The sequence below is a fragment of the Danio rerio genome, chromosome 21, assembly GCF_052040795.2.
Source record: "Danio rerio strain M-AB ecotype USA chromosome 21, GRCz13ab, whole genome shotgun sequence".
NCBI lineage: Eukaryota > Metazoa > Chordata > Actinopteri > Cypriniformes > Danionidae > Danio > Danio rerio.
This window is the reverse complement of record NC_141041.1, coordinates 33,034,708-33,061,478: the sequence shown is the minus strand read 5'-3', so window position 1 is coordinate 33,061,478 and position 26,771 is coordinate 33,034,708. Positions and strand designations below refer to the sequence as shown.

Below are 26,771 nucleotides of genomic sequence, written 5' to 3'. Positions count from 1 at the left end.
AAAGTGTCTACGTTTATATATCAAACACTATAAATTGTGTAAATACTAAATGTCAAAATATGCTTAATAGCTTGATATGTATGAGTGTGCATTGATATGTAATCTATACATAATCATTCTATGTGACAAAAACCTTTTAGAAAAACAAAATCATAAAGTAATTCTGCCCAAAAATATATAAACATACAAAAAAAAAAAAACATTTTTCTTCTTGTTCAAACTTTGTATTTAAACTGACTTTAAACAGCACAATTCTTAAGTTTTTTTTGTGACAACTTAATTGTTTTATGTTCAATCAACATAAATGTTTAAAAAACAATTAAGTTAACTTAATCGATTTGTGTTGGGACAACATGAATGAATTGCTTTGAACCCTGCATTTTTACAGTGTATTTAAGGCAGAGTTACTTTATAATTTATTTTCTGAAATGTTTTTGTTATTAAAAAATCTAATATTGTATATTAAATAATTAAATTGTAAGATTATTTTATAGGTTTGCAGATGATGTAAAATTATAATATTGTGAAATGATTAAGTCTGGCTTTAGAACCAATAGCATGTTGAAATGAACCCATTGGCAAGAATCCCTCATGGAAAAGAGAAGTTGTATTTTCAGCATATGAGCCATCAACACATGAAATAGCGACTAGTGAGTGTTCGGCAGCAAAGAAAATGATTGTTTTTCTTTTTGTTATCACTTCAAATATATGTTTTGCAAGTAAGTGCCAATACTACTACTTTCAATAGCGTTATAATGTCCAGTATAGTATATTATGTTTTATACCTGTGCAGTTTACTTGTCTTCTCATCTTTTGCTTACTTATTAGCACAGTTATATGCTATGCAAAACTCTAGCAAAACCTAACAGAGTTTATGCCTAAAGGCCAAACAACTTGCTGTGAATTTAAAATACTGAAATGTACCAAAACTTTTGGATATTTTACTTAAAACTAAATAACAATATTTTATATATATATATATATATATATATATATATATATATATATATATATATATATATATATATATATATATATATATACATTTTTATATATATATATATATATATATATATATATATATATATATATATATATATATATATATATATATATATATATATATATATATATATATAATTAGTAACTGTGCAGTATGGTGCATATTGTGCTGTATGACACTAAAACCAAAAATGCTGTTTTAGTACATGTTATATAGCCAATTGTCTAGATTAAGCCTTTTTTGAGGGAAAATCTATAACAATATATAGAATGCATGAGGAAATTAATAATTTGCTTGATTATGTATGCTAAAACTATAAAATATGAATTGTCCGTCTGTTTTTGTGCTATAGCCTGCAGCGAATCATCAAAGTTGGTGATTGGACTGGTTGGAGACACAGTTACTCTACCATGTAAATACGACATTAACACCAATGGCCCATTGGGCGTTTGTTGGGGCCGACACCAGTCATTGTTCAGCTGTGAAAACACTGTTATCTCCATTGATGGCTTACAACTGAACTACAGAGAGTCCCCCAGATTCAGCTTGGACAGTGGACTCGACCGAGGAGATGTTTCACTCACCATAAGAGCTGTTCAGAAGAGTGATGCTGGGATGTACGTCTGCCGTATCGAGATCCCGGGTCTTTTCAATGACATCAGTTACAACGTTTATCTTTTTATCCGCAGTGGTGAGTAACAGCTCAATTTAGTCTCTTGGTAAGTGTTGTAGTGCTCAGATGTTGTGATGGACAGTTTTTCTGCTTATCCATAAAAGGACTGGATCCAAAGAGAGTTGTCTCCGAAACACAATTGGCCCCTACAACAGCAAAGCAGGAAAAACAAGGTATGAAAATTGTTCAGTGTTTTTGCAAAAAATGTAATCCAGCACTAGCTATTTCAGTTTGCCATTTAAACGAACATGCTACTGAACTGCTTTTTTGTTATAGATGACAGCTAGCAATTTAGAAAAAAATATATATATATTAAGCCACAGTTTTTACTGTTGACAATAATCAGACATTTGACTTGATTTTGGCTAACATTATTAACAACTGGCATGTTTATATGTTCATTGTTAGCATGCTTCTAGCATAAACCATCATGTTGGTTACATGTTTCTAGTATTATTAGCATATTGTTACAATGAAGCCACGTTGCTTTTACTGTTGACAATAATAAGACATTTAACTTGATGTTGGCCAACATTAGCAATAATTGGCATGTTTATATGATCATTGTTAGCGTGTTTCTAGCATAAGTTAACATGTTGTTTACATGTTTGTAGCATTATTAGCATATTGTCACAATGAAGCCATGCTGTTTTCTTTATTGACATTAAAAAGACGTTTTACTTGATGTTGACTGTCACGAATTGGCATGTTTATATGATTATAGTTTGCATGTTTCTAGCTTAAATTAACATGTTATTTAATTTTTTATAGCATTATTAGCATATTGTTACAATAAATTAGTAGGCTGTTAACATATTTTTAATACACATTATATATGAATTATATAAATCATATATGAATTAGCATGTTGTTAACAGGTTTCTAACATTTCTATCAAAATAAAAAGTATACTTGTCTGGTCTGTTTTATGTTCCTTTGTTCATTTTCTGGCCTTTATTAGTTCCACAGCTGTGTCAGCTTAATTAAACTGTATGTGAAATTGCCGTCTATACCCTTAAATAGTGCACTATTTTTAAATGCAGTCATTTCTAGTGGTGTCTGACTCTGAAACCCTAGTGGACATTCTGAAATGCACTCAATCAATCCCACAATGCACCACAATAACGAGTGTACAACCAATGTGCACTCAACAGCTAAATAAAACTCATAATGCATTGTGAGTTTTTGCACCTGAATAAATTTCCATGCCTGACCACAAGATGTCATCCACAGCAGAATCCTATTGGTGTAAGTTTCTTAATAAATTATTATTTGATGGTTAAGATATTTGTATATAGATGACAGAATTCAAAATGCTTTGATTCACTGTTAATAGACAGCTCGCTGTGTTAAATAACTATCAAATTTACTCCTTCAAGTGGACTATATTAGTGGACTAATGTACAGAATAGTACATGAGGGTTTAGGGGGCAATTTTGGATACAGCCATTTCTTGTATATTTACATGTAGTTCTCTCAAATAGTTATCCAGTCTGGTCTGTGTTAATGTATGTTTTTTGACATACTTTATTAAGCAATTTATATTGTATCTATTCATCATCTTTGTGTCAACCTTAATTTATGAATAATCAATACTAACATAGGAGCTAAATCAAACTGGTCTGACTGTTTTAAATGCATGAGATAAAATAACCCTGATTAACAATGTTTGGTTTTACACACAGTCCACCTTGTGTCAGACTCCACCACACTGATTACTGAGCTTTATCTCTTATCAGAAAAGATGACCACAGGTATGATTATTGTCATCCTGACTACATTAAATCAACACTGAGGGAGGTTAAGAAATAAGAGTCAACATCTGACAAGAATAAACTTATTGCTTTATTTCAGATGATGTCCGCATGGGTGAAGTCAAAGCAGTGGCTCATACTGAGGTACTGCTCTAATTAAATTAAATTACATTAAACGTTACTGTATTGTATTGTACTGTATAGTTTTGTGTTGTGTTGTAACACATTGTATTGCATTGTACAGTATCGTCATTTTTCAAATAGAGATTCATTAGCAGTTCTGCAGTTGCTGCCAAGTTGTTTTCTGCAGTGAATGCTTTTTGGTAATGCATGTATGAAAAGTGACAAGCATACTGATTTTATATGTTTCCATTCACATGTATTAGACATGTATAAGTTCTGCATGCAAGCATTGAATATGTTGTGTGTTGTTCTAGGAAACAATGGAAACATTCATCATAACTACTGTAAGAGTGGGGGCCATTATCTTCATCCCGGGATTGATCATCGCACTTTTCCTCAGTAAGTTCCTTAACAAGCAATTAATCTAATTTAACTCTGAAAATATGAAATACAAAGCATAAATGTCATCAAAAGCTGTTAAGAGCTAGATAAGAAGATTAGGAAAGACATCACTTTTGTGTTATGTTTATTTATAAATTGATTGGTGTTTAACATGGTTTTTATAGTCAATATTTTAGACAAATATTTATTTTTTAAATTTACATTTTATTTTTAAATTTACTTATTGATAAATTATAGAAAAACATATTTCTGTCTATCTATATACAGTTCATCCGGAAAGTATTCATAGCATTTCACTTTTTACAATTTTTTTTTGTTACAACCTTTTTCCAAAATAGATTCAATTCATTTATTTCCTTAAAATTCTACACACAACCATGTCTACCATGTCATGTCTACCATGACAATGTGAGAAAAAAAAAGATTTTTTGAAATTGCTGCAAATTATTAAAAAATAAAAAACCTGAAAAATCTCATGTACATAAGTAATCACAGTCTTTGCCGTGAAGCTCTAAATTGAGGTCAGGTACATTCTGTTTCCACTGATCAAGCTGCGGTCACACTGGACTTTTCTCTTCATAGACTTCCATTCATACGCATGTGAATGCGTCAGACCGAAAACGCAAGCTCATGCAACAAGTTTCACAGTTCGCTGCATTACAAAGTTCAAGCATGGTGAACTCTGACCTATGAAATCGCATCACGTGATGTTGTTTAATCCCTTTTTGCAGCGCCTTATGACAGAATTTTGCTTGCCCAAACTCAAGTGTGACTATGGCATTATTCTTGAGTTGTTTCAGCCGCTTATTTGGAGTTCACCTGTGTTAAATTCTATCTATCTATCTATCTATCTATCTATCTATCTATCTATCTATCTATCTATCTATCTATCTATCTATCTATCTATCTATCTATCTATCTATCTATCTATCTATCTATCTATCTATCTATCTATCTATCTATCTATCTATCTATCTATCTATCTATAGTACACAAATGTGCTTCATTTTAATAATTGCACAGAAGAAAATAATTTCTATTATAAAAATCTTTGCCATATTATTGTCATAAACAATTAGCAACAAATTTCATTACCATAAAATATTATTTATTGAACACAATGAATAAATGCAAATCAGATAATATGAAATCATGCCACATGATGTGAATGGAAGAAAGTGCAAGCTCCTCTTTTCATTTTGTATATTTCAATTAAATTTAAACAGTTTGGGACAAGACTACAAGAATTTCTTAGAAAACAGGGACTGATCACCCTGGTCACTATTATGGGTGTGTGTAAAATTATAAATATATTTATTTTAGGGTGAAATATGTGACCTTTTCAGGTTAAATTATCCAAATAAGGCTCTAAACCCATCAGTACTTTAGTGTGAAAGTGCACTGAGCATTTCATTTAATGCTTGACCAAGAAACACTTGGTCATTCTATACAACTATGTAGAAACTTCCGCAGATTATCATGCTGCATAGTGTTAAATTTGGCTCTCATGGCTGAGTGGAAGTGAAAGAGGTGACTCATGGCCAGTTTTGCTTACTGTGCATTAACACATCCATCCGAACGCTCTGCCCTCAGGACTGCGGCGCTACAGAGAACAGACCATCAGCAGGACAATGTAAAAAATCTGCTATGGATATGCTTTGTTTGATGTCACTATGACTCTATACAGACCACAAGCATGGTGACGTGGACCTTTTCCTCTCTCTTTTGTTTTGGGGTTAGTTCTCAGTGCCTGATATTTGTAATATAATTAATCAATTATTAATCAAAATCTGAGATAATGTACTGTATATTGTGTTGTTGTTTTTCAGACTTTTTATTGTAATATGACATATGTAGCATGCATCTTCATTTGCCAAGTTATTCTGAAAAAAGCTTACCAAAATTTAACTCTAATTGTGTGTCACGCATCTTTTTCTCAGAAATCAATTACTTAATATTTTTTTGTGCTCAAAGATGAAGTAGTTTCTGCACTACTATTGTCACCTAGTGGAATTACAAAAAAATAAAACTTATTTTAAAACAAGCTTTTCAACTTTTCTTTATATTCACCACACCCTTTCTAAAGATTATTATTTCCTTATAATATTTTACCAGTTGATACAGTGATTGATTATCCCCAATTAAACACACCTGATCAAACTAATTTAGTTTTTTAGGCTTATTAAGAAGTGTGTTGATGCAGAGCTGGAACTAATCTCTCTTGGAACCACGTTTGATGTAGTCATTAACACCCTCTGGCTCAACCTGTTTCAGAAGCCACACCCCAAACTCTCACTATTGGTCAAACACTAGTGATTGACAGATTTGAGCAGGCCATTCTCAACCTTTTGATGGTAAATAGTAATAGTTACATTTTTGGGGGAGATTTGCTGCGTACGTGTTTTAAAAATGTTGTGCTTCCCACTCGCAGTATGACTTAATTACATTCAAGTACTTATTTCTTAGAAATAACAGGAAGCAAGAAAAACCCAATCATTTCTTAGTTAAATCGTATTATGTCCCAAGAATACATCTTAAATTCACTGATAACATAAAATTTGATTAATTAGATATTTAAATATGCACTACTGACATTACATGACAAGATGGTGTAGCTGTTGGAAAACTAATGAAGAATACCAGTCACAGCAGCATTTAATCTTCTATAACTGTGTATCAAATTAAATCCAAGTTTCGCTGTTGAAAATCTGACTTAAAAGGCCATTTGTGTCCAATTTCCAACTAGGAAAGTTGCATTTGCAATAATTTTGGTAGCATGTGAAGAAAGCAATAACGCCTTCAATTTTCAGCTCTTCACCTATGAAGTCAGGCATACGAGCTTGTTGCATTCAAATGTGAAAAGAATGAAAATCCCTAAGGACAGCAGGCTTGGATAGGCTTAGACTCAGGGCTAGCTTGTTCATAAGATGTTTGGCATTCCATTACTAATTTGCAACATAACAGCAAAGTGTGCCCAAAATTCATTGCCAATCTACTTGTCAGCATTTTAATTTTAGTCATAGGCCTATGCTAATCACTGATTATTCATTTATTCATTCATTTTCTTTTTGGCTTAGTTCTTTATTAATCTGGGTTTGCCACAGCGCAATCAACCGCCAACTTATCCAGCATATACACTACGGCCAATTTAGCTTACCTAATTCACCTATACCAGGTCTTTGGACTTGTGGGGGAAACCGGAGTACCTGGAGGAAACCCACGCGAACACGGGGAGAACATGCAAACTCAACACCTAATGATGGGTTGCTGCTGGAAGGGCATCCGCTGTGTTAACCAAATGCTGGATAAGTTGGCGGTTCATTCCACTGTGGCGACCCCAGATTAAAAAAGGGACAAAAAGAAAATGAATTAATGAAAGTATGCAAAAAAATATGTTAAACAGGCCTTTATATAAATATGCACTTCTTTAACTGTAAGGTTATATGTAGGCATCGGACGATAGGTATACCGCGGTTTGGAAAAGTCAAGGTTTTAAAACCACAACATTTTTCTGTTATATCAATCCTAAGAATACATTTTTTTAAAATGTTTTTTTGTAAATGAAGAGAGCAGAAATCCTTTTAATTATGTAGACATGTTTACTGCTCCAAAATATTTTAAATGTTTCCTAAAATTATTATTATTATTATTATTTGTGTGTGTTCTTTACTCAGACATTTAAAACATATTTCAGAGTAGTGGTCACAATACCATAAGTGAAACCGTTGCAAGCCTATTTATTCAAGGCTATGATACCGTCAGAAACTTATACTGGCCCTTAGTTATATTTGTCTCTTTTTAGATATAAGCTGAGCTTATGTCACGTTAAAAACGTTATAGTTATAGGCCTAAAAACATATATCACTTTTAAAATAGCTGCTTGTTAAAAGCGAGTTTATTTAAACAGTGTTGTACAATAGCGACCTCTAGCGTTAAATGCGTTAAAATATAAAAATGAATGTGTCAATTATGTTTAAATGTGAATTAAAACAATTTCATATTCTCATACAATGTTTTTCAGCGTGAGATTTTTTTTCTGTTTAAGTAGATGGCTCTAGTAAATCTCGCTTTCGGTTTTTTAAAGTTGAACACAGTTGTAGAGGCCACACATGGAAGTGAAACTGTGAAAAAACTCTGAATGCACATTTAAGCAAAGCCGTCATGTGCACTTCCGTGTAAAGGGCAATAATGTAAGAAGAAGCATGAGTTAGTCTTGTGCATTGCTTGCAGAGAGAGTGACACATTTTCATCATGACTGATCTTCACAGCTGGTTCCTCACATCATGGATTCTCTGCTGCCTGACGAGTGAGTTTCACATTTATATAGGCTACTGAAACCTAAAAAAAAATAAAATAAAAAGAAGAAAAGTAAAAAAAAAGAGTTTGTTTATTTACTTTTTGCAATTCTAAATAATATATTTAAATGCCAATATCTAAAATAATGTGGACTTATATAAAATATTACACAGTGATTTATTTTCATTTGGAAACATTAAATGGGCTATATTTCCTATAAATAAAAATATCTTAATGGATTTTAATATGTAAATTCAAGGGTAGTTTGAATCTATTTCGTTTGTCTTGCAGAATTTGGATTTACACTGTAATGAAACATAGAATAACCTAAAAGTTAGCAAATTTATTAGTCTTTCTCTCAAATTTTTATTTTAATATTTCAGTATTTCCAATAATATTTTTTCTTCTGGTGAACGCCTTGTTGTATTTTTATTTTAATTTTTTTTTTACCTATTATAAGTTTAAACTATTATAAGGTCAATATTAAACTATTTTTTAAAACTATTTAACACTTTTTTTTCTTAACTTTTTTTTACTTTTTAAACTATTATAAGGTCAATATTATTAGCCCCTTTTAGCTATATTTTTGTGTTGCCTACAAAACAAACTATTAGGTTTAGAAATGTGTTAAAAAACCCCTCTTTCTGTTCAACAGAAATTAGAGACAAAAAAAAAAAACAAAAAACAAACAAACAAAAAAAATACAGGGGGTTCAATAATTCAGGAGCAGCGGTGGATTTAACCATTAAGCAAGGTAAGCGGCCACTTAGGGCCCCAGGAAATCTGAGGGCCCCCAAATAAACGCCTAGAAGTAAATGAAACCTATAAATTATATATAACATAGTTTTCTATCCTATTTTGTATGAGGGTCTAAAAATTGTTTTTATTTGAATCTTCTATTTCAATCATGGACCAGTCTAGCTGCTTTTTAAGTAAAGATTTAATTTTAAAAAACAAATATATATTATGTTTAGTTGTGAATTCAACTTAAGAAAACAAATCATTTCAAAACTTTAACAAGGTACTTTATATATTATTATTGTTTTGTATAAAGATAAAATACAGAAAAAGAGATAGAATTATATAAGAAAAAAGCAGCAAATTAATAATAATAAAAAATGTAAGTACAAAAGTTCCATTTTACAACTTTCGGCTGGAATTGCTTAGGGCCCCAAAATGACTAAATCCGCCCCTGTTCTGGAGGGGTAATAATTCTGACTTCGACTGTATATTAGTTTTTAAATGTAATTATTTGTTGTACTGTCCAAATTTGGTGGTTCATTCTGCTGTGATGACTCCTGAAAAAATCAGGTACTAAGCAGAAGGAAAATGAATGAACAAATATCCTAAATCATGCCTATTTGAATCACTGTTTCACTGCCAATGTAAATCTACACTGTAATAATATATGACATTATATATTTTGTTTGCAAATGTAACACATAAGTGCTATTATTTATCACATCATTATGAATTTTAATATCTAAAATGCTATATTTGTATTTTGTTTGTAAATGTCAACATTCAAGGTTTTTTAAATTACTGTCTCACAGTTTGCAGATGCAGCGACATTATTGTACAGAGTTTCGAGGGTGACAATGTGACTTTGCCATGTAAATATGACAGCAGATATCATGGCAAATGTGAAATATGCTGGATGAGAGGAGATATTCCCAGTAGGGGCTGTGGCGAAGAAATTATTGCAAGTGATGGAGATAAAGTGTCGACGAGGAATTCAGATAGATATGATCTGGCGGGACCAATCCAGCATGGAGATGTGTCTCTGACTATTTTTAACATTGATAAAACAGACTCTGGAAAATATGGATGCCGTGTACACGTGCCTGGATGGTTTAATGATGAGAAGTATTACGTCCATTTGATCGTTGATGATGGTAAGTGTTGATAAACTATGACAAAAATATTTAATGTGAATTGTAGTGTCTGCTAATTACTAGCTTATTAAAATATTTCTTTGTTCAGTCTATATTGAAGTCATTAAGATAAAAAATAGCCTGCAATTTTCCTGCAAGAATGAATAAAAACATCTCACTATATTAATTATCACTGCACTATACACTATATATACTACTATATATTATCACCATATTAATCAACTATGGACAGTTATGAAAATATATGTCACTATTACTTAGCATCTTTTTTTTAATTGATCATGTGACTGTAATGTTTGCTTAAAGCATATGAACATATACTGTTATTATAAAAGTAGACTTTTACAGTTTTTCTTTACATTCTAAATATGCTGGGTTGTTGTAACCCAAAATTGTATCAATTCTTGACAAAATTAACATTGGGTTAATTTTGAAACATTTAATTTAAATCACACTATTCATAGTTGTCCATATTTGACCCAACATTATGGTTTACATATTAGAATAAACCTTACAGACTCTAATGTTTTAAATGTTGTAAAAATGCTTAGTTGTTTCAACCCAAATTTGGGTAAAATATGACGAAGCCTTTGAGTTAAAGTTGGGTCAAAAATTGTATGTAAAAATGTTATTGTGTTATTGGGTGCTATCCATATTCCACACTCTAAAAATGCTCAGCTGTTTAAACACAAATTTGGGTAAATAACGGAAAAACTCCACCACTAAGTTAAACATAACAAAAATAATTTAAACCCAGCTGAAACAATCCAGCATTTCTATTGTACAACCATTGTATTTCCGTATTTCCATTGAAATACACTTTCTTCAAAGCCATTATTCCAACCACCCTGGAAACTACATCCATGTCAAGCAGCACATCCGAGCATGAAACCACAGGAGTTTACACCACTGCCATGACAGAGGGTACTTAAGTGTGTTTATATGTGCTTTCATAATGTCTCTGTCAATCTGTTACGCCTGAATGATGGAAACAATCTAAAGATAAATTTTATTAGTGATTACGATAATAAATTGGCATGATCTGACATCATTCAGTCATCACAGATGCAATCAGCGCTGTGTAAAGTCAGCAGTTTTCTAACATTCGCTGCTCATGTGAGAGTTTCAACATTTAAAAAGGAACATTTTACATCCTGTTTCAAAGCACCTGCTACAACCCCACCAGACCCTTTGGTAACAACTATTTCTGGCCTTTTAACCCCAGAATCACAGACCACTGAAACATCAGGAGGTATTATGATTTTAACCCTGGCAGTGCATCTATAATGACTGAAGAAACAGTTTAATATGATCAATCGCTAAATTGTTGCTCAATTTATTTTATTGTTATTCTAGTGATTGATTTTGATGAATGTTATTGCATTTTTCACAGATCTTTGGTCACTAAAGATCTCTGCTTTTTAAAGACTTTAAAACAAGTAAAGAATATTATAACAATTTGTGTTTATTTTTGATTAGATAATAAGACAAGAAAAGAGATTTCTTCAACCATCAGTCCATCATATGCTCCCAGAAGCAGCACTACTGGAATGTGGCTCTCCAATACAACATCTGGTAAAACACAATATGTGAATTTACACTATTTTTAATTTTAATATACTGTACACTATCGAAACAAGACATTACAAAGCTGTCATATTATTAATATGTAGAAATATGATGGTTTTCCTGTTGTGAAAATTGCTGAAGCCTTTATCAAGATGTGGTATATTATCATGATATTGACATAAGCTGAAATAAAAAGGTTCCTTTAACACTTAAAATAAAATAAAAAACAATATTATGCCAGACCGCAAATCACACACCAGATGATCAGTAGAGAGGAGACAGAGTGATAAAACCAATTATGATATAGGGATAGTTAGGAGGCCTTGATGGACAGAGGCCAAATTTGGCCAGTCAGGACCTCGGTTTAACATCTCATCTAAAAGTTGGCACTCACTGAGCAGTAAAAAGTCCCCATCGATTTATACAGGCCATCAGGATCCACAAAGACTGCAGGTTGAGCACCCCCTGCTGGTCTCACTAGCACCACTTCTGGCAGCAACCTAGCTTTCCCATGTGGTCTTCCATCCAGGTACTGAGCAGGCATGACCCCGCTTAGCTTCAGTGGGCCATGTTAGGACCATGTTAGAATTGCAGCAAGCTAGCAGACAGATATTTTTTTTATAAATAGCCCATTAACTCTTTTTAGCATTTGATGCTGTGATAACAGCATTGTCAATACAGCAATCTGAATATCTTTAAAAACGAATTAAATATTAAATAATTATTCACAGTATTTTGAAGTAACCACAATAACGGTATGATGCATATTTATTGTCACAATATATTGCACTACTGAATATTGTCACGTCTACTAATATGGACGTTAATGAGAACTGTCACCGTTTGAGTTTAGTCTTGAGTGATTTTTCTTACCTTTATTTTCAGAATCTTTTATCTTATTACAGTGCATCTGGAAAGTATTCATACCGCTTCAGTTTTTCCACATTTTTATTTTGTTTCATCCTTATTCCAAAATGGATTAAATTAATTTACTTCCTCAAACCTCTACACACAATACCCCACAATGTGAAAAAGATTATTTTGAAATTGTTGCAAATTTGTTAAAAATAAAGAAATAAATAAAAACTGAAAAACCACATGTATATAAGTATTCACAGCCTTTGCTCAATACTTTGTTGATTCACCTATTGGCAGCAATTACAGCCTCAAGTCTTTTTGAATATGATGCCCCAAGCTTGGTACACCTGTCTTTGGAAATTTTTGCCCATTCCTCTTTGCAGTGCCTCTTAAGCTCTATCAGGTTAGATGGGAGGCAATGGTGTACATTTTCAGATCTCTCCAGAGATGTTCAATAAGATTTAGGTCTGGGCTCTGGCAGGGCCACTCAAGGACATTCACAGAGTTGTTGTGAAGCCACATTGATTTTTTGAAGGTGTGCTTTGGGTCATTGTCCTGCTGAAAGATGAACTGTCACCCCAGTCTGAGGTCAAGAGCACACTGAAGCAGGTTTTTTTTTTTTTTTTTTTTCAAAACAATTCAAACAATTAAAAAAATTTTTTTTTTTCACATTGTCATTATAGGGTATTGTGAATAGAATTTTGCGGATACAAATGAATTGAATTCATTTTGGAATAAGGGTGTAGCATTAAAAAAAGTGGAAAAATTTAAGCGCTATAAATACTTTCCTGATGCACTGTATTTCATTTAACATTTTTAAAATAATAATTATAATACATTAGTGTTGTCACAAATCAAATGATATCAGTATCAAATTTCGTTGTTGCACTACAAGCCAAATAGTTGCATCTGAAGTTATTTGAGAGAAGGCACACAAACTGTTTAATGCAGATCATCGGTGGCATAAAGCCTTATTAAACAAATATGAGTAATATTTTAACTTTTGGGATAAATCACCCAAAAATGAAAATGACCTCACAATTTACTCACACTCAAGTGGTTCTAAACTTTCATGATGTTTTTCTTCCGTTGAACACAAAATTAGATATTATATAGAACATCCATTGTAGGAACAAGAAATAATTTGGAAGTCAATGTCCCACCTAACATTCTTCAGTGTATATATCTTCCTTTTTTGTTCAACAAAACAAACATGCTTGGAACAAATTGAGTGTAAGAAAATCATGACATCATTGTGAGCTAACTCTTTAAATGATTTAATTTTAGTAAAATAATTATATTTGAAAATATCGGAGGAATATTTTATACAACTAACTTAACTAAAACTTCCAGTAAGCATCTGGCTTAAGTGAATCACTGAACCATTTGGTTCATTCAACAAGGCAGATTTACTCATACACAAATTGACTGACTGTTATGAATGGACTGAATCATCTGCATATCAGATTCATTCAGAAACCAAATGTTGCTTAGAGAAGCACAATGCTTTTGTTGGAGATTTGTGTAAGCGCACCCTTCTTCCAAATTGTTTTGCTAGTACTAGTATATTATTAATATACATTATTAATATATTATTAATATATTATATTAATAGCTACTACGCAAGAGTTTCTTCTTATTTTGGGGTAAATTAGGTACTGACCACAAAAATACAGAGTTTAGCTTTTGTTTCAGCTTATTCAAAGTTGCTGTTGATGAAACAATATGTTTTTTTTGGGGTTTTTTTTTTCACAGTAGAACCTTCTGTTTCTGTTGTGTATCATGAATCGTCTTCTGCGGAAAGCAAAGATAATGTAAGTATTTCAACTTAATAGCAAACTTTGGTTGTTTTACTGTTTGAAACGTTGGTCAGTTTATACAGTATTTTGACTCTGATATGTTCTTAAAGGTAACTGTATCTGCAGTTCTTGTGCCTGTTCTCCTGTTACTGTTGGCTTTGATAGCCATTGCCGCTGCTTTCATGTGTAAGTGCATTAATTCAGTTTCACATTTCACAACAATTTTTCTCTTGGTGCTTGTTACTCATGAAATGAAACTTTTCTGTTATCAGGGAAGCAAAAGAAGAAAACCAGAGCCTCGCTAGAAGTGTAAGTCAATCTCTGAAGTACTATTCGTGCAATTATTAAACACATTATATGTAAAATTATCTTAATTAAATACAATGTGAATAAAAGCTGAAAGCTAAAATTATTATTAAAATAATATTATTATTATTTTTGTATTTCAATTATATGTTTATTTAATGAATTGAACAAGAAGTTGTATTGTGTAAAATGTTAATGTCAAAGGGATAGTTCACCCAAAAAATGATAATTCTTTTTAATTCCATTTCCGACATGCGCTGCATGCTTTAAGCCAATCACAACACACTGGGTTGTTTGACCAATAACCACAGAGTAGTGTCATGCATATAAGGGGTTTGGAAAAATGTATCATTTTTATGTGACTTGTTTGAGAGTTGTTAAGCAAATAAGGTAAAATAAATGCATATTATAATATAATGAAAGTGTTTTTGACCCTGCATGCATGTCAGCCTGTTGTTGCGGATTCCCAAAAACAAAAATATAAACCTATAATAGGAGCACTTTAAACATTTTTAATAGGAAATGCACACTTGAACATTTGAAAATGGAAAATTAAGTGGATGTGCTATAATGTATATCTGGCATAATGATATATGACACTCAGTACAAGCTGGTATTAATGAACACATTATTATTAACATGACTTTTATTCCACAGATGTTAAAACTTTTGTTTTAGACATTTAGAATGATTTAATTTTGATTAAAGCTGAATATGTCCATGTAATTTTAACTAATGACTCAGCAAAAACTTAACAAAACATAGAAAATATACATAGAAGCAACTAAACAAGGTCCAGGTGAACCTAATAAGTAACCAAGCAAGTAGCAAAGTAATTAACAAGACCGAAAGGACACTCAAGCAAAATATTAATGCTAATAATATTGTGTTTGTTTTTATTATTAATTATTAAGAAATATTCACTTTTTAAATGCCTGTTTCTCTTTCAGAAGGCAGAACTCTGAGATCTCCGTCATCTACAGTAATTCTGGCAGCAGTGTGGGCCTGTACAACAGAGAGATGGCTGTGGAAAATGTCTATCAGATACAGGCTGAAAGCGAATACGAACAGTGGCATTAATATCTGAGCAAACTCACAATTATTGACCAGTGTGGAATTGAGTCTGTTTTGTTTGTAATAATATAAATATCTATCAGAGAAATGATTAACTTGGACTAACCTTATACTCTGATGTTATGTGGCTAACATAATGTAACACTATATCTTTATTAAATATAATCTGAAGTCAACAATGTTTAAATCAATCATTACCACAGGTTGATTCACAGCTGTGCTTTTCTTACACCCTTTACACTCTAAAAATTTTTTTTAAAGAGTGCATAAAACAGGTTCTCTCCTTTACTTGGAAATGACCATAGTACTGATTGGAACCAAAGTCGATACTTTCGACAAATCTAAGCGCTAGAAGTGCTAATGTTAGCTTTAAATTGATACCCACTGATAAAGCTGTTCATAATGTGTTCACACCTTTCACTCAGAGGTCACACCTAGAAAACTTCCTTCCTCCATACCAAACCAAAAACCAAACTATTAACAATGATGCAGCATTTTAGAGGTATAATGCTTGCTTATTACAATGTATGTACACAAAAAGGAAAGACCAGTATTTTTGACTGAGTGGATTGTATACTTTTTTTCTTATTTCTTTAGAAAATAAATGTATAAATGTTACATATTCATTTTAGACTTTAGCATACATTAGCAAGGTTAGGAGCTTATATTATTATTTCTAGAACTGTTTGTATTTCTATCAATATTTTAATGAATTGCTATTTTATTGGATTTTAAAATGTAATTTTATTCTTGTTATGTAAAGCTGAATTTTCAGTTTTTAGTGTCCACACAGAAATGCCAACTGACCCAGCCGAGGCTTGAACCAGTGACCTTCTTACTGTGAGGCGATAGCGATACCCACTGCACTACCTTTCAGAATAGAACAGCTAGTTCAACCAATTCACAAATCATGTTTGTTTTTTGTGTACGGCGTTCATTAATAAATAAAAAAAAAAGAATGTTGAAACTACAACTTTACAACTTCTGTCAAAATCATATAAAATGTTGTTTCCAGTGGTATACAAAGTAAAAAAAAATAATTCTAAGCCTAAACTCTAGAATTAATTAATCTTCCTGAATAATTCATCTGAATTAATTAAAGATGTTAATATTCAGTGTCTAGCCAGTTATTTTGATGTCCAATAACGATGTCAGATGTTGGTGGACTTTATGTTGTGTTGGAAAGGGACCAAAATCCAACTTTAACAACGTCATATTGATATCAAATACTGACATTTAGTCGTCAGGTATGGCAACCAAAATCCAGCGTCTGACAGACGTCATAGTGGAAACGTCCACATAAGCTCATGTTGTGGATATTCGGTTGTTTTGGAAAGTAATCAAACCACAGCATATGTCTGACACTACACACTAGCTGTCATCAGTCTGACGTTTGGTTCTGACGTCAACCTGATTTTCATTTCCACCAAAAAATGCAACGTCCCCATGACGTTGGGATACAGCATCCATCTGACGTCATGTTGAGGTCCTGTGCCTGCTGGGTATAAACACACGAGCCATGAGTATTATTATTTAAATAAATTGAAATGACGTTAACTAAATTTACTGAAAGTTAATTCTACTCATTTGAAAAGAGTTTTGAACTCAGTGTTGAAGGTAATTAGTTAACCTAACACCTCATCACTTCCACTTAAATGGAGTAAATTCCGAGTTTCATATAGATTAGTTTAAAGAGCATATTATCAAATGGTTTGAGTTGCCTTAACTTATTGCGTTTTATAGTAGGCTCCTTATTGGTTTGAGTTCTCTTCATTTATCAGGTTTTATTGTGCTCAAATAGCTTTGTTTACTCAAATGGATTAAGTTCACAGTACTCATTAGGATTAGTTGTTGAACTTACCTTCAAATGGTTGTTGCAATCGGTTTCCTCAAATGGTTTGAGTTACCGTAACGTTTTGGGTTTTACACGTTATGAATCAAAAAGAACCATAAAAACTTTTTTAATAATCTAATAATGTACATTTTTCACATCCATCACTTTAATAAATTACTGTATAACAAGCCAGCTGGATTGATATTTTTTTGATTTTTAAAACAACCTATACTAAATAACTATAGCCACCCACAGAATTGTTACATATTACAATTCAAGCATTAATTTATTTAAATTCCAGAACTGCTCATCTGTTTTAACTAAATAGTCTCACTCATTGTTCAATAGCAGAGTCTGATAAAGAATTAGCCAGTATATCATCTGTAATTGCATACAAACTTTGTGCAACTTTTTGTTGTTTATCAACAATAGCGAACACACGCACCACCATGGTCATGGCGTGTGCTGTTTTCATGCCCACACGCTCATTCATGGAGCCTGTTTACACGAACATAGCTGAGATATGCAGATAAAAGTCCAGCACACAATAGCGTTATTCTTGACCACCAGACTCCTCCTCCAGAAGGGACTGCAGATGGATCGGAGGCCTTGTCCTTCTTGGAGATGTCACAGAGTTGGAGAACACAGCTGCTCATTCACATGCCCTCCTCTGCTTCACCCTGGTGCTGGCCAGCGCAAGGCAGTGTCGCCTGAACACCACAGCGGCCGGTCACAATGATTACTCCTCCCCGGTTAACTGCACTGCGCTGGATGTTCCTGCTCACCATTTCAGGCAAGATACACTCTAGAAAATTAGAATAATTTTGAGAAAAAAAAAAAAATTCATGCAAGAAAAAAAATCTGTCAACAAACATGCACTGTAACTAAACTTGAATAATTTAAAGCATATCAATTTATAATGAGTGACTTACTGGTATTGAACTTTACTTGACAGTCCAGTTTCATGGTAATAACCTTAGCCCATATAGTTACCTTATTTTATACAGCACAACCTGACAGTGTATATAAGGGTGCTGTAGAAGCTTAACAATTAATTTCATAATAAAAAATATAAATATAATTAATAAAATATTATCCATATCCATATTAAAGTAAATATATTTTTCGATTGACTACAGAACCAAAAAAACAACAACAAAAACAGTCAACTTCATTAAATGAAATGAGTGTCATTAACTTAAAATGTACTGAAAGTTAATTCTACTCATTTGAAAAGAGTTTTAAACAGACAAGAGTTTTGTCATTAAATTCCTCATTACTTTAACTTAAATGGATTAAGTTTACTGAACTCATATAGATAAGTTTTTTTTTTAAACTCAAATGATTTGTGGCAATCCTCTTCCTCAAACGGTTTGAGTTGCCTTTATTGGGTTTTGCAGTACTCTGTTTGTTTGAGTTCTCTTCATTTATTGGGTTTTACTGTGCTTAAAAACCTTTGTTTACTTAAATAGATTAAGTTTACAGTATACTGTAAAAAATGTTGTCCCAACACAAATTGATTAAATTAACTTAACATTTTTAACAATTTCATGTGAATTGAACATAAAAAAATTAAGTTGTCCCAATGAAATCTTAAGAATTGTGCTGTTTCAGATCATTTTAAATAAGTATTTTAATTGAAAAAAATTTTTTTTTTAGTTTATTTAAATGTTTTTTTTTCAATCAGTTTCCTCAAATGGTTTCCTTACAAAATGGTTTAAGTTACCTAAACTTTTTGGCTTTTATAGTGTAATTAAGCCTATGACACTTTAATCTGAATATTAATATCTTGCAAAATAACTATAAAATATGGTTTTGACATAGCCGATATATATATATATATATATATATATATATATATATATATATATATATATATATATATATATATATATATATATATATATATATATATATATATATATATATATATATATATATATATAAATATATATATATATTTAAATTATGTATTTAAAATTAGCTAAAACAACACAATTCTTAAGAATTTTTTTGGACAACTTTATTGCTTTTACATTCACTCCATTTAAATTTGTTGAGTTACCTTAATCGAGTATGAGTATATCTTTACAAAAACTAAGACTACGTGTACGTGTACAAAAAACTGAAGTACAATCTAGATGACAAAATAAATCAAAAGTCAGATTTAGGTCAGGTCAGATTTTGACCTGGTGTCAATGATCAGTCATACTTTTTTCATTGATCGAAACCAGTGATTCTGATGAGTTCACACCTCTCATATCCTCTCTTTTAGAAACTTGCAACTTTTTTACACTTTAGCTGCACGAAATTGTTCAAATGGTTAATCTAAATTTGTCAGTGTTGTCTGTACTTATCAAGTGTCCATGTAGTGAGCATTTTAAAGCATTTCCTGGATTGGCTAGCCATATTTTGACCCTTGTTTGTTTTATGTCTATGTTTGTTTTGTCTCCTGCTACGACCTTTCACCTGTTTCACTCATTACAGTAGAATACTAACAAGTAATTTAGGTAGCCTTTATTGACACATTAACGTGTGTGATTCATGTTGTAGTTAAAACTAGTTGTTGATTAGTGCATGTCTTAATTTCATTTGTTTTAATCATTATTTACAATTATTGTAAAGTGTTACCCAGAAATGAACTATGGTGTTGGGGAAAGTTTTTTTTTGAAAGTAATGTAGTAAAGTATTGTGTAACTGAGTTACTACGTAACTAGTTATGCTACTTAGTTACTTTTCATAGTAAGTAATGAGTTACATTTCTTTTGTGTTACTTTTGCATTACTTTTTATTACCTGGCTGAGGCTTGATCTCTTTCAGAACTTTCTTTCTTTCTTTCTTTTTTTTTAATAGAGGAGCAATTAACAACGTACTTTATAAGAATCATCTACCGTTAAAAACACATTAAAAATTACACTGAATAAATGGTTGCATGCAGAACTGTTGCAAACAATTTATTTGTGTTGAATTTAAACAAACAAATTAAATTGAATAATGTTCAACTTAATTTGTTTGTTTAAATTCAACACAATTAAATTGTTTACAACCACTTAACGTAAAAAAATTGATTAAATCCAAGGAATTATCTTTAAATTTTTCAGTGTATATTTTAGGATAATGTTATCTGAGAACTTCTTTACCCCAGAGCTATACATGCCCTTTATACAGATTATTGAAAGTTTAAAGCAATGTGTTTGCTACTTTTGTACTATTTGTCTTAAGTAAAATCATTGAGACAATCTCCTTTTCCTTTTCTTCGATGCATTCACAATAATGAACACAATCTCTCCTTGACTGCATGATTCATTGTGACTATTTTAATTTTTAATTCAGCAAATATTTAAAAAAAGTAACTCAAATATTATTAGCTTACCTATTTTTAAAGTAATGCATTACTTTTATTGTTACTTAGAAACATAATTTTATTATGTAACTCGCAGCACGCACCTACTAGTAAAATATTTATAAGTGATTTGTGGTGTCTTAATAATTTTTTATTTGAATATAGTTGGCGGTTCATTCTGGTGTGGCGACCCCAGATTAATTAAGGGACTGAGCCGAAAAGAAAATGACTAAATGAGGCACTTTAACAAAAATGTAGAAAGTATTTCTGCTTCATCAAAAAGCGTGGTAATGATAAACATCCGACAAGCTAATTAAGCCGAAATTAGTGCTTAAAATGTTACTAAAATGCAGTATTTGAACCTCATAATTTGACGCAAATAAATGCAAAAAGGTCTACTTTTTGAGAAAAAAGTACCACCCCTTGTAATAGGCTGGTTAAGGGCCTGTATATATATACATATATATGGCATTTTGCTAATGCTTATTTTGCTATTTCTGATGCTAATGCTAATTTTTCATTTTCATCCTACAGCTGGCATTTCCCCCATCTTGGCGTTTCATGTGACGGAGGGAAGCACAGTGATTTTATCATGTCATTATTCTGTGAAGCACCACGGTCTGAGCCACGTCTGCTGGGGTAGAGACTGCGGGACTTTTTGGTGTAACGACATCATTGTTCAGACAGATGAGTACGGCGTGATCTCCAAAGTCTCGGACAGGTACCGGCTCATCGGGGATGTGATGTTGGGACAGATGGACTTGGGGATCCAAAAGATACAGAAGTCGGACAGTGGGCCCTACTGCTGCAGAGTGGACATAGAGGGCTTCTTTAATGATAAGAAGATGTCCTACACGCTACAAGTCATGAAAGGCAAGTTTAATGATTACTTATAAAGTTGGACAGCATTTGGAGAGATTTAAATAATTTTTTAAATTTTTAAATTTTAATTTTAGTTTTTTTTTCATGTTTTTAGCCCCAACAACTGTGGCTCCAAAAACTACAACACAAATTACAACAGAACCAATGGAAACACAGACAGGTGAGGCCAACAATTGTAAAATGACTTGAGAACAGTGAACAGAGGAGTTGTTATTATTTGACTTTCTTTTTTTTTTTTTTTTTTTTTGACATTACAAATATCACAATTACTAGTTTAGGTCCTGCTAAGAAAAAAAATGAAGAGTATTTAGAAATATAAACTCTGAATTGTGGCCTATAAACTCAGACAAAGGAAGGGAAAATTTATCTTTAAGTAAGAATTGTGACAAGTAATGTCAAAAATCGAAAAATAAAACTTTAAAATTGCAAGACGTACTGTCAGGATTATGAAAAAGGCATAATTGTGAGATTAAATCTCAATTATAAGATTTTAGCATAAAACAGCAAGCTTATATACTGCAATTCCAAGGTAAAGGTCAGAAAAGTGCAAAATGAATTCAGAATTCAAAATTCTCCTTTTATTATAAAAACTTTTTTTTTTTTTACTATGGAAAAAGGATTCCCACTGTAAAAAAAGAAAGTTGTTTCAGCTTAAAAAAATAAATGTTTGAGCTTCCTTAACATTTTTGATTTTATTTATTCTTTTTTTCCAGCTTAGTCCCTGAATTGATCTTATCCTACTTATCCAGCATATGTTTTACATAGCGGATGCCCTTCCAGCTGCAACCCCTCACTGGGAAACATCCTTACACACTCATTCACACACATACACTATGGACAATTAGCTTACCCAGTTCACCAATACCACATGTCTTTGGATTGTGGGGGAAACCGGAGCACCCGGAGGAAACCCACGCGAACATGGGGAGAACATAAAAACTCCAACCAGCGCTCAAACCAGCGACCTTCTTGATGTGAGGTGGTCGTGCTACCCACTGCGCCAAATTGCTTGTCATTTTTTACCTGCACAATCAAATTGTAAACCTACAGAAAGACATTTATCGTCTGACATCATGCAAAAGTAAACAAATCTACATTTGATTAAAAGTATTACAATAAAACTAAATAAATGAATAAATAAACAAATTAGACACACAAACACACACACACACACACACACACACACACACACACACACACACACACACACATACACACACACACACACACACACACACACACACACATATATATATATGTGGAGTTTGCATGTTCTCCCTGCACTCATGTGGGTTTCCTCCGGGTCATTGTCCATAGTGTATGAGTGTGAATGAGTGTATATGGATGTTTCCCAGAAATGGGTTGCTGCTGGAAGAGCATCTGCTGCGTAAAACATTTGCTGGATAAGCTGGCGGTCCATTCCATTGTAGAGACCTCAGATTAATAAAGGGACTTAGCCGAAAAGAAAATGAATGAATGAAGTTCAGTCAAGTAAAACTTACATGACATAAGTAATGTCAACACATTCAATCCAGATAAGTTAACTCAACTTTAAACATTAAGTTGTGATAACTAGTTGGCCCAAACACATTTCTACAGTGTACAGTAGCAGTAACTGTCAACAGCTAAATAAAAACAAATAGATCAAAATGCTGCATAAAGTGCCAATATTCTGACAGAAAACGCTTATTGAAGCAAAATAGCCAAAAACCTGAAAGACTGAAAAACCAATAGGGTTTTTTAAAGTGTGTTGCCTCAAAAAATAAATAAATAAATAAATAAAATAAAATAAATAAATAAAAAATAAAATAAATAAATAAATAAATAAATCTGCTCACTGCTATTAACAGTGCACAACTTTTGTGTCAACTTTTTTTTTCCTACACTCTTGCTTTATCTAACAGTTCATCAGACCACCATATGCACCTCAATTATCATCATGTGTGCTTGTGCACAATCATATCATGTCAAAAGACCACAACCCAAATGTCACAGACCCTTGTGGGCAGAGTTAACATTTCTCAGCCAGCTTTAGCAACAAAAAAACGATTTCCTGTGTTTCGTTCTGAATTTTGCAGCATCTCTATCAGATCCGTCCAGAGGAGGAGACTCGTCACTCAATGACATTTCCTGGCAGAACGAAACTCATGTGCATTCAGGGGCAATGGTGAGTCATGTAAGAACATTAAAAATAAACAAACAGTGTCACTGTTAAAAGCTTATGGTACATCTCTAAAGCATAATATGTATTTTAGAAAATGAAATATTTATTGTGCTTTATATGTAACTGTTTCTGCAGGAAAATGGATCACATTCATTTGGAAAGCTTATGACTCATTTTATATCTTGCAATAAAACACTGCCAGCGAGGTCTTTTATTTTTTTCTCACTAGCCACAAAGTAAAATGCCACTCAGCATTTCCACTAGCCACAGTTTGTTGTTGGGAAATTGCATATTTATATGATTTATATTTACTGTTTTGTGGTAAAACAGACTTAAATTAATTTCCTTGGCTTTTTTTTTTTGGCTTTTATAAAATGGCAAAAATAAATGTAGGAAATATAACCAACACATTAAATAAATAAAAGCTTTAGTAAATGTATTTCATCTTTCATAAGAAAAAGTAAATTATCAACAAAAATCCATATTTCCATTTCAAAACTTCACAGTTTCAAGCAGTTTTTTTCAAATGCATAGAAGTATTTAATACAAAATGACATTTGCATAAGTAAAGTTATTAGCTAAGCATTTCAAAGTAGTTTGAATCAGGGTGTGAATTACAGAGGGGGTTGGAAGGGATTCCCTTAGGAAGGGAAGCCCTAGTTACATAATCAGGCTCATTCTGAAAACCTAGCCCTATATACCTTTCTAGAGATCCCAAATTATGTAGCCTGAAGTACATATGACTGCATTTTGTCTTTAAAACAAAATACGGTGTGGAATGGCACCGTTCCTTTTCGCGATAACCAGCTGATCGCTTACCTCCATATGGATGGCTTTCCAACGGTTACCAGTTTGTCCAGTAGCTCGCCACGTACGTTGGTGGACTTAAGATGCAGAAAGGAGTTGACCATGACGATGGGGTTCAAGTGTGACAAAGAACAGTTCCAGAAAGCGAATAAGACAAAAGCACAAGCCAAAAAATAAAATTAACAAGTTAAATACTGGGGATAATGTGGTAAAATCTGAAAATGTGGTAAAAAAAAATTGCTTTTTAAAACTGTCGGTTGAGTTTAGGGAAAAAGGAGGGTGGGTCAATCGACAGCGGCCTCTGGTGGATTTACATGAGACCAGCGGGCACTAATGGCTGTGTCAGTTGTCATTTCTGTGTGGAGTTTGTATGTTCTGTGTTTGTGTGGGTTTCCTCCAAGTGCTCTGGTTTTCCCACACAGTCCAAAGACATGTGCTATAGGTGAATTGAAAAAGCTATATTGGCCACAGTCTATGTGTGTGAATGCGGGAGTGTATGGGTGTTTCCCTGTGTTGGGTTGTGGCTGGAAAGCACATAACCTTGGTCTCAAGCAATGCTATTTTTTCAAATCATAAAGTAACAAAAACTCCAAAGGAAACGAAAAAATCCAAAACTGTTAATGTCTAAACTTTTATTAGTATACAAATAAAAATATGGTTTATTTTGTGAACTAAAGAGTCTTGAAATTCTTCTAAATGTGTGATTTTAAGATGGAGGAGCCGATCTCTAGGATCATGCTGCAGATTAACATCCCGGTGTTGTCTCTGTCTCTCAGTCTGCTTCTGGTTCTTTTGGGTGCTCTGGCCCTTTTGACCTTCAAACGTATGTATTGCCCTCAGCTATTATTCTACTGGACATTGAAAAAGTTCACTTCCAGAATGATTGGTCAGCATTGACATCTACTTGTCTTCCATAGTATTCTCCCCATATATGTAAATGAATGGTAACCATAAACCTTTCGGAAACCAACATTTTTCAAATATCTTTTGTGGGTCCCACTTTATATTAGATGGCCTTAACTAATATGATTTTACACTGAAATTAATCATTTTTTTACCATGTGTTTACTGTGTAAATATTTTTTTGTTTACATTATACGTAATTGCATCTGTTAACTTCTATATTTACATTCGTAATTGACCATCCCTTACACCAGTGGTCACCAAACTTGTTCCTGTAGGGCCAGTGTCCTGCAGGTTTTAGCTCCAACTCTAATCAAACACACCTGAACAAGCCAATCAAGCTCTTACTAGGTATACTTGAAACACCCAGGCAGGTGTGTTGAGGCAAGTTGGAGCTAAACCCTGCAGGGACACCGGCCCTCCAGGACCGTGATTGGTGACCCCTGCCTTACACCGTAACCCACTTTTAAACCCATACCACCAAACCTGTCCCTAACCCAACCCATATCCAATATGTGATGGATTATGTACTACATTGTATTTATTTTTGTAATGCAAGTACATAGTAGTTAAAATAAAGTGGGATCCACCCTTTTGTGTTTAAGAGAAGTAAGAAAGTTTTACCTGTTTGGAACAAGTTGAAGATGAGTAAACCATGACAGATTTTACATTATGGAAGTGAACAACTGCTTTATTGAAAGAACTATTGGAAGTGTTTTCTAAATAGAAATATGCACAGTTGAAGTCAGAATTTGTAATTTTTTTATAGTTATCTTTGCCATGATGACAGTACATGCTATTTTATGATAATTTTGACCTTAAAATGGTTTAAAAAAAGTTAAATATGTTAACTAAAGTTTTTATTCTAGCTGAAATAAAACAAATAAGACTTTTTCCAGAAGCAAAAAAATTATAGGAAATATTGTGAAAAATTTCTTGCTCTGTTAAACATCATTTGGGAAATATTTAAAAAAGAAAAACAATATTCACAGGAGGACTAATAACTGACTTCAACTGCATATTTGTAAATTCTGATTGACAGGTGGCTTTTATGGGAAGGCATTAGACAGTGGGTGGTAAGTATGA

General features: G+C 32.5%; 3 protein-coding genes across 14 annotated transcripts in view; all 3 read left to right on the top strand.

Moving 5' to 3' along the window:
• Positions 1–26,771, top strand: part of timd4 (T cell immunoglobulin and mucin domain containing 4) — a 1,098,921-nt gene that overhangs the window by 1,071,450 nt on the left and 700 nt on the right. The window contains exons 2-7 of one of the 4 annotated variants that reach the window (XM_087299084.1): positions 17,842–18,379; positions 21,464–21,802; positions 21,906–21,971; positions 23,890–23,978; positions 25,494–25,605; positions 26,728–26,761. In XM_087299084.1, coding sequence (XP_087155210.1) covers positions 18,322–18,379; positions 21,464–21,802; positions 21,906–21,971; positions 23,890–23,978; positions 25,494–25,605; positions 26,728–26,761 — 698 coding nt within the window. In that variant the 5' untranslated portion in view covers positions 17,842–18,321. 4 annotated transcript variants of the gene reach the window in all.
• havcr2 (hepatitis A virus cellular receptor 2) lies at positions 262–5,999 on the top strand. Of its 2 annotated transcripts, XM_087301676.1 has the most exons (7): positions 262–719; positions 1,356–1,694; positions 1,781–1,849; positions 3,362–3,430; positions 3,531–3,574; positions 3,868–3,952; positions 5,549–5,999. In XM_087301676.1, the coding sequence occupies exons 1-7, from the start codon at positions 674–676 to the stop codon at positions 5,590–5,592; spliced, it is 696 nt and encodes a 231-aa protein (XP_087157802.1). In that variant the 5' UTR covers positions 262–673; the 3' UTR covers positions 5,593–5,999. The 2 variants fall into 2 exon arrangements, with proteins under 2 accessions (XP_087157802.1, XP_087157803.1); XM_087301677.1 differs by lacking the exon at positions 3,362–3,430 and having other exon boundaries at positions 598–719.
• Positions 8,168–15,931, top strand: havcr1 (hepatitis A virus cellular receptor 1). Of its 8 annotated transcripts, none has more exons than XM_087299510.1 (9): positions 8,168–8,261; positions 9,805–10,146; positions 10,978–11,070; positions 11,312–11,398; positions 11,626–11,721; positions 14,329–14,387; positions 14,483–14,558; positions 14,645–14,681; positions 15,632–15,931. In XM_087299510.1, the coding sequence occupies exons 1-9, from the start codon at positions 8,207–8,209 to the stop codon at positions 15,756–15,758; spliced, it is 972 nt and encodes a 323-aa protein (XP_087155636.1). In that variant the 5' UTR covers positions 8,168–8,206; the 3' UTR covers positions 15,759–15,931.

Bases quoted from the DNA above. Each gene is read 5' to 3' on its own strand.
- havcr2 (XM_087301676.1), top strand. From the start codon at position 674: ATGATTGTTTTTCTTTTTGTTATCACTTCAAATATATGTTTTGCAA. The intron at 3,431-3,530 runs GTATGATTATTG...GCTTTATTTCAG, and splicing joins ATCAGAAAAGATGACCACAG to ATGATGTCCGCATGGGTGAA. The intron at 3,953-5,548 runs GTAAGTTCCTTA...CTCTGCCCTCAG, and splicing joins GATCATCGCACTTTTCCTCA to GACTGCGGCGCTACAGAGAA.
- havcr1 (XM_087299509.1), top strand. From the start codon at position 8,207: ATGACTGATCTTCACAGCTGGTTCCTCACATCATGGATTCTCTGCTGC. The intron at 8,262-9,804 runs GTGAGTTTCACA...ACTGTCTCACAG, and splicing joins GATTCTCTGCTGCCTGACGA to TTTGCAGATGCAGCGACATT. The intron at 11,722-14,328 runs GTAAAACACAAT...TTTTTTTCACAG, and splicing joins GCTCTCCAATACAACATCTG to TAGAACCTTCTGTTTCTGTT.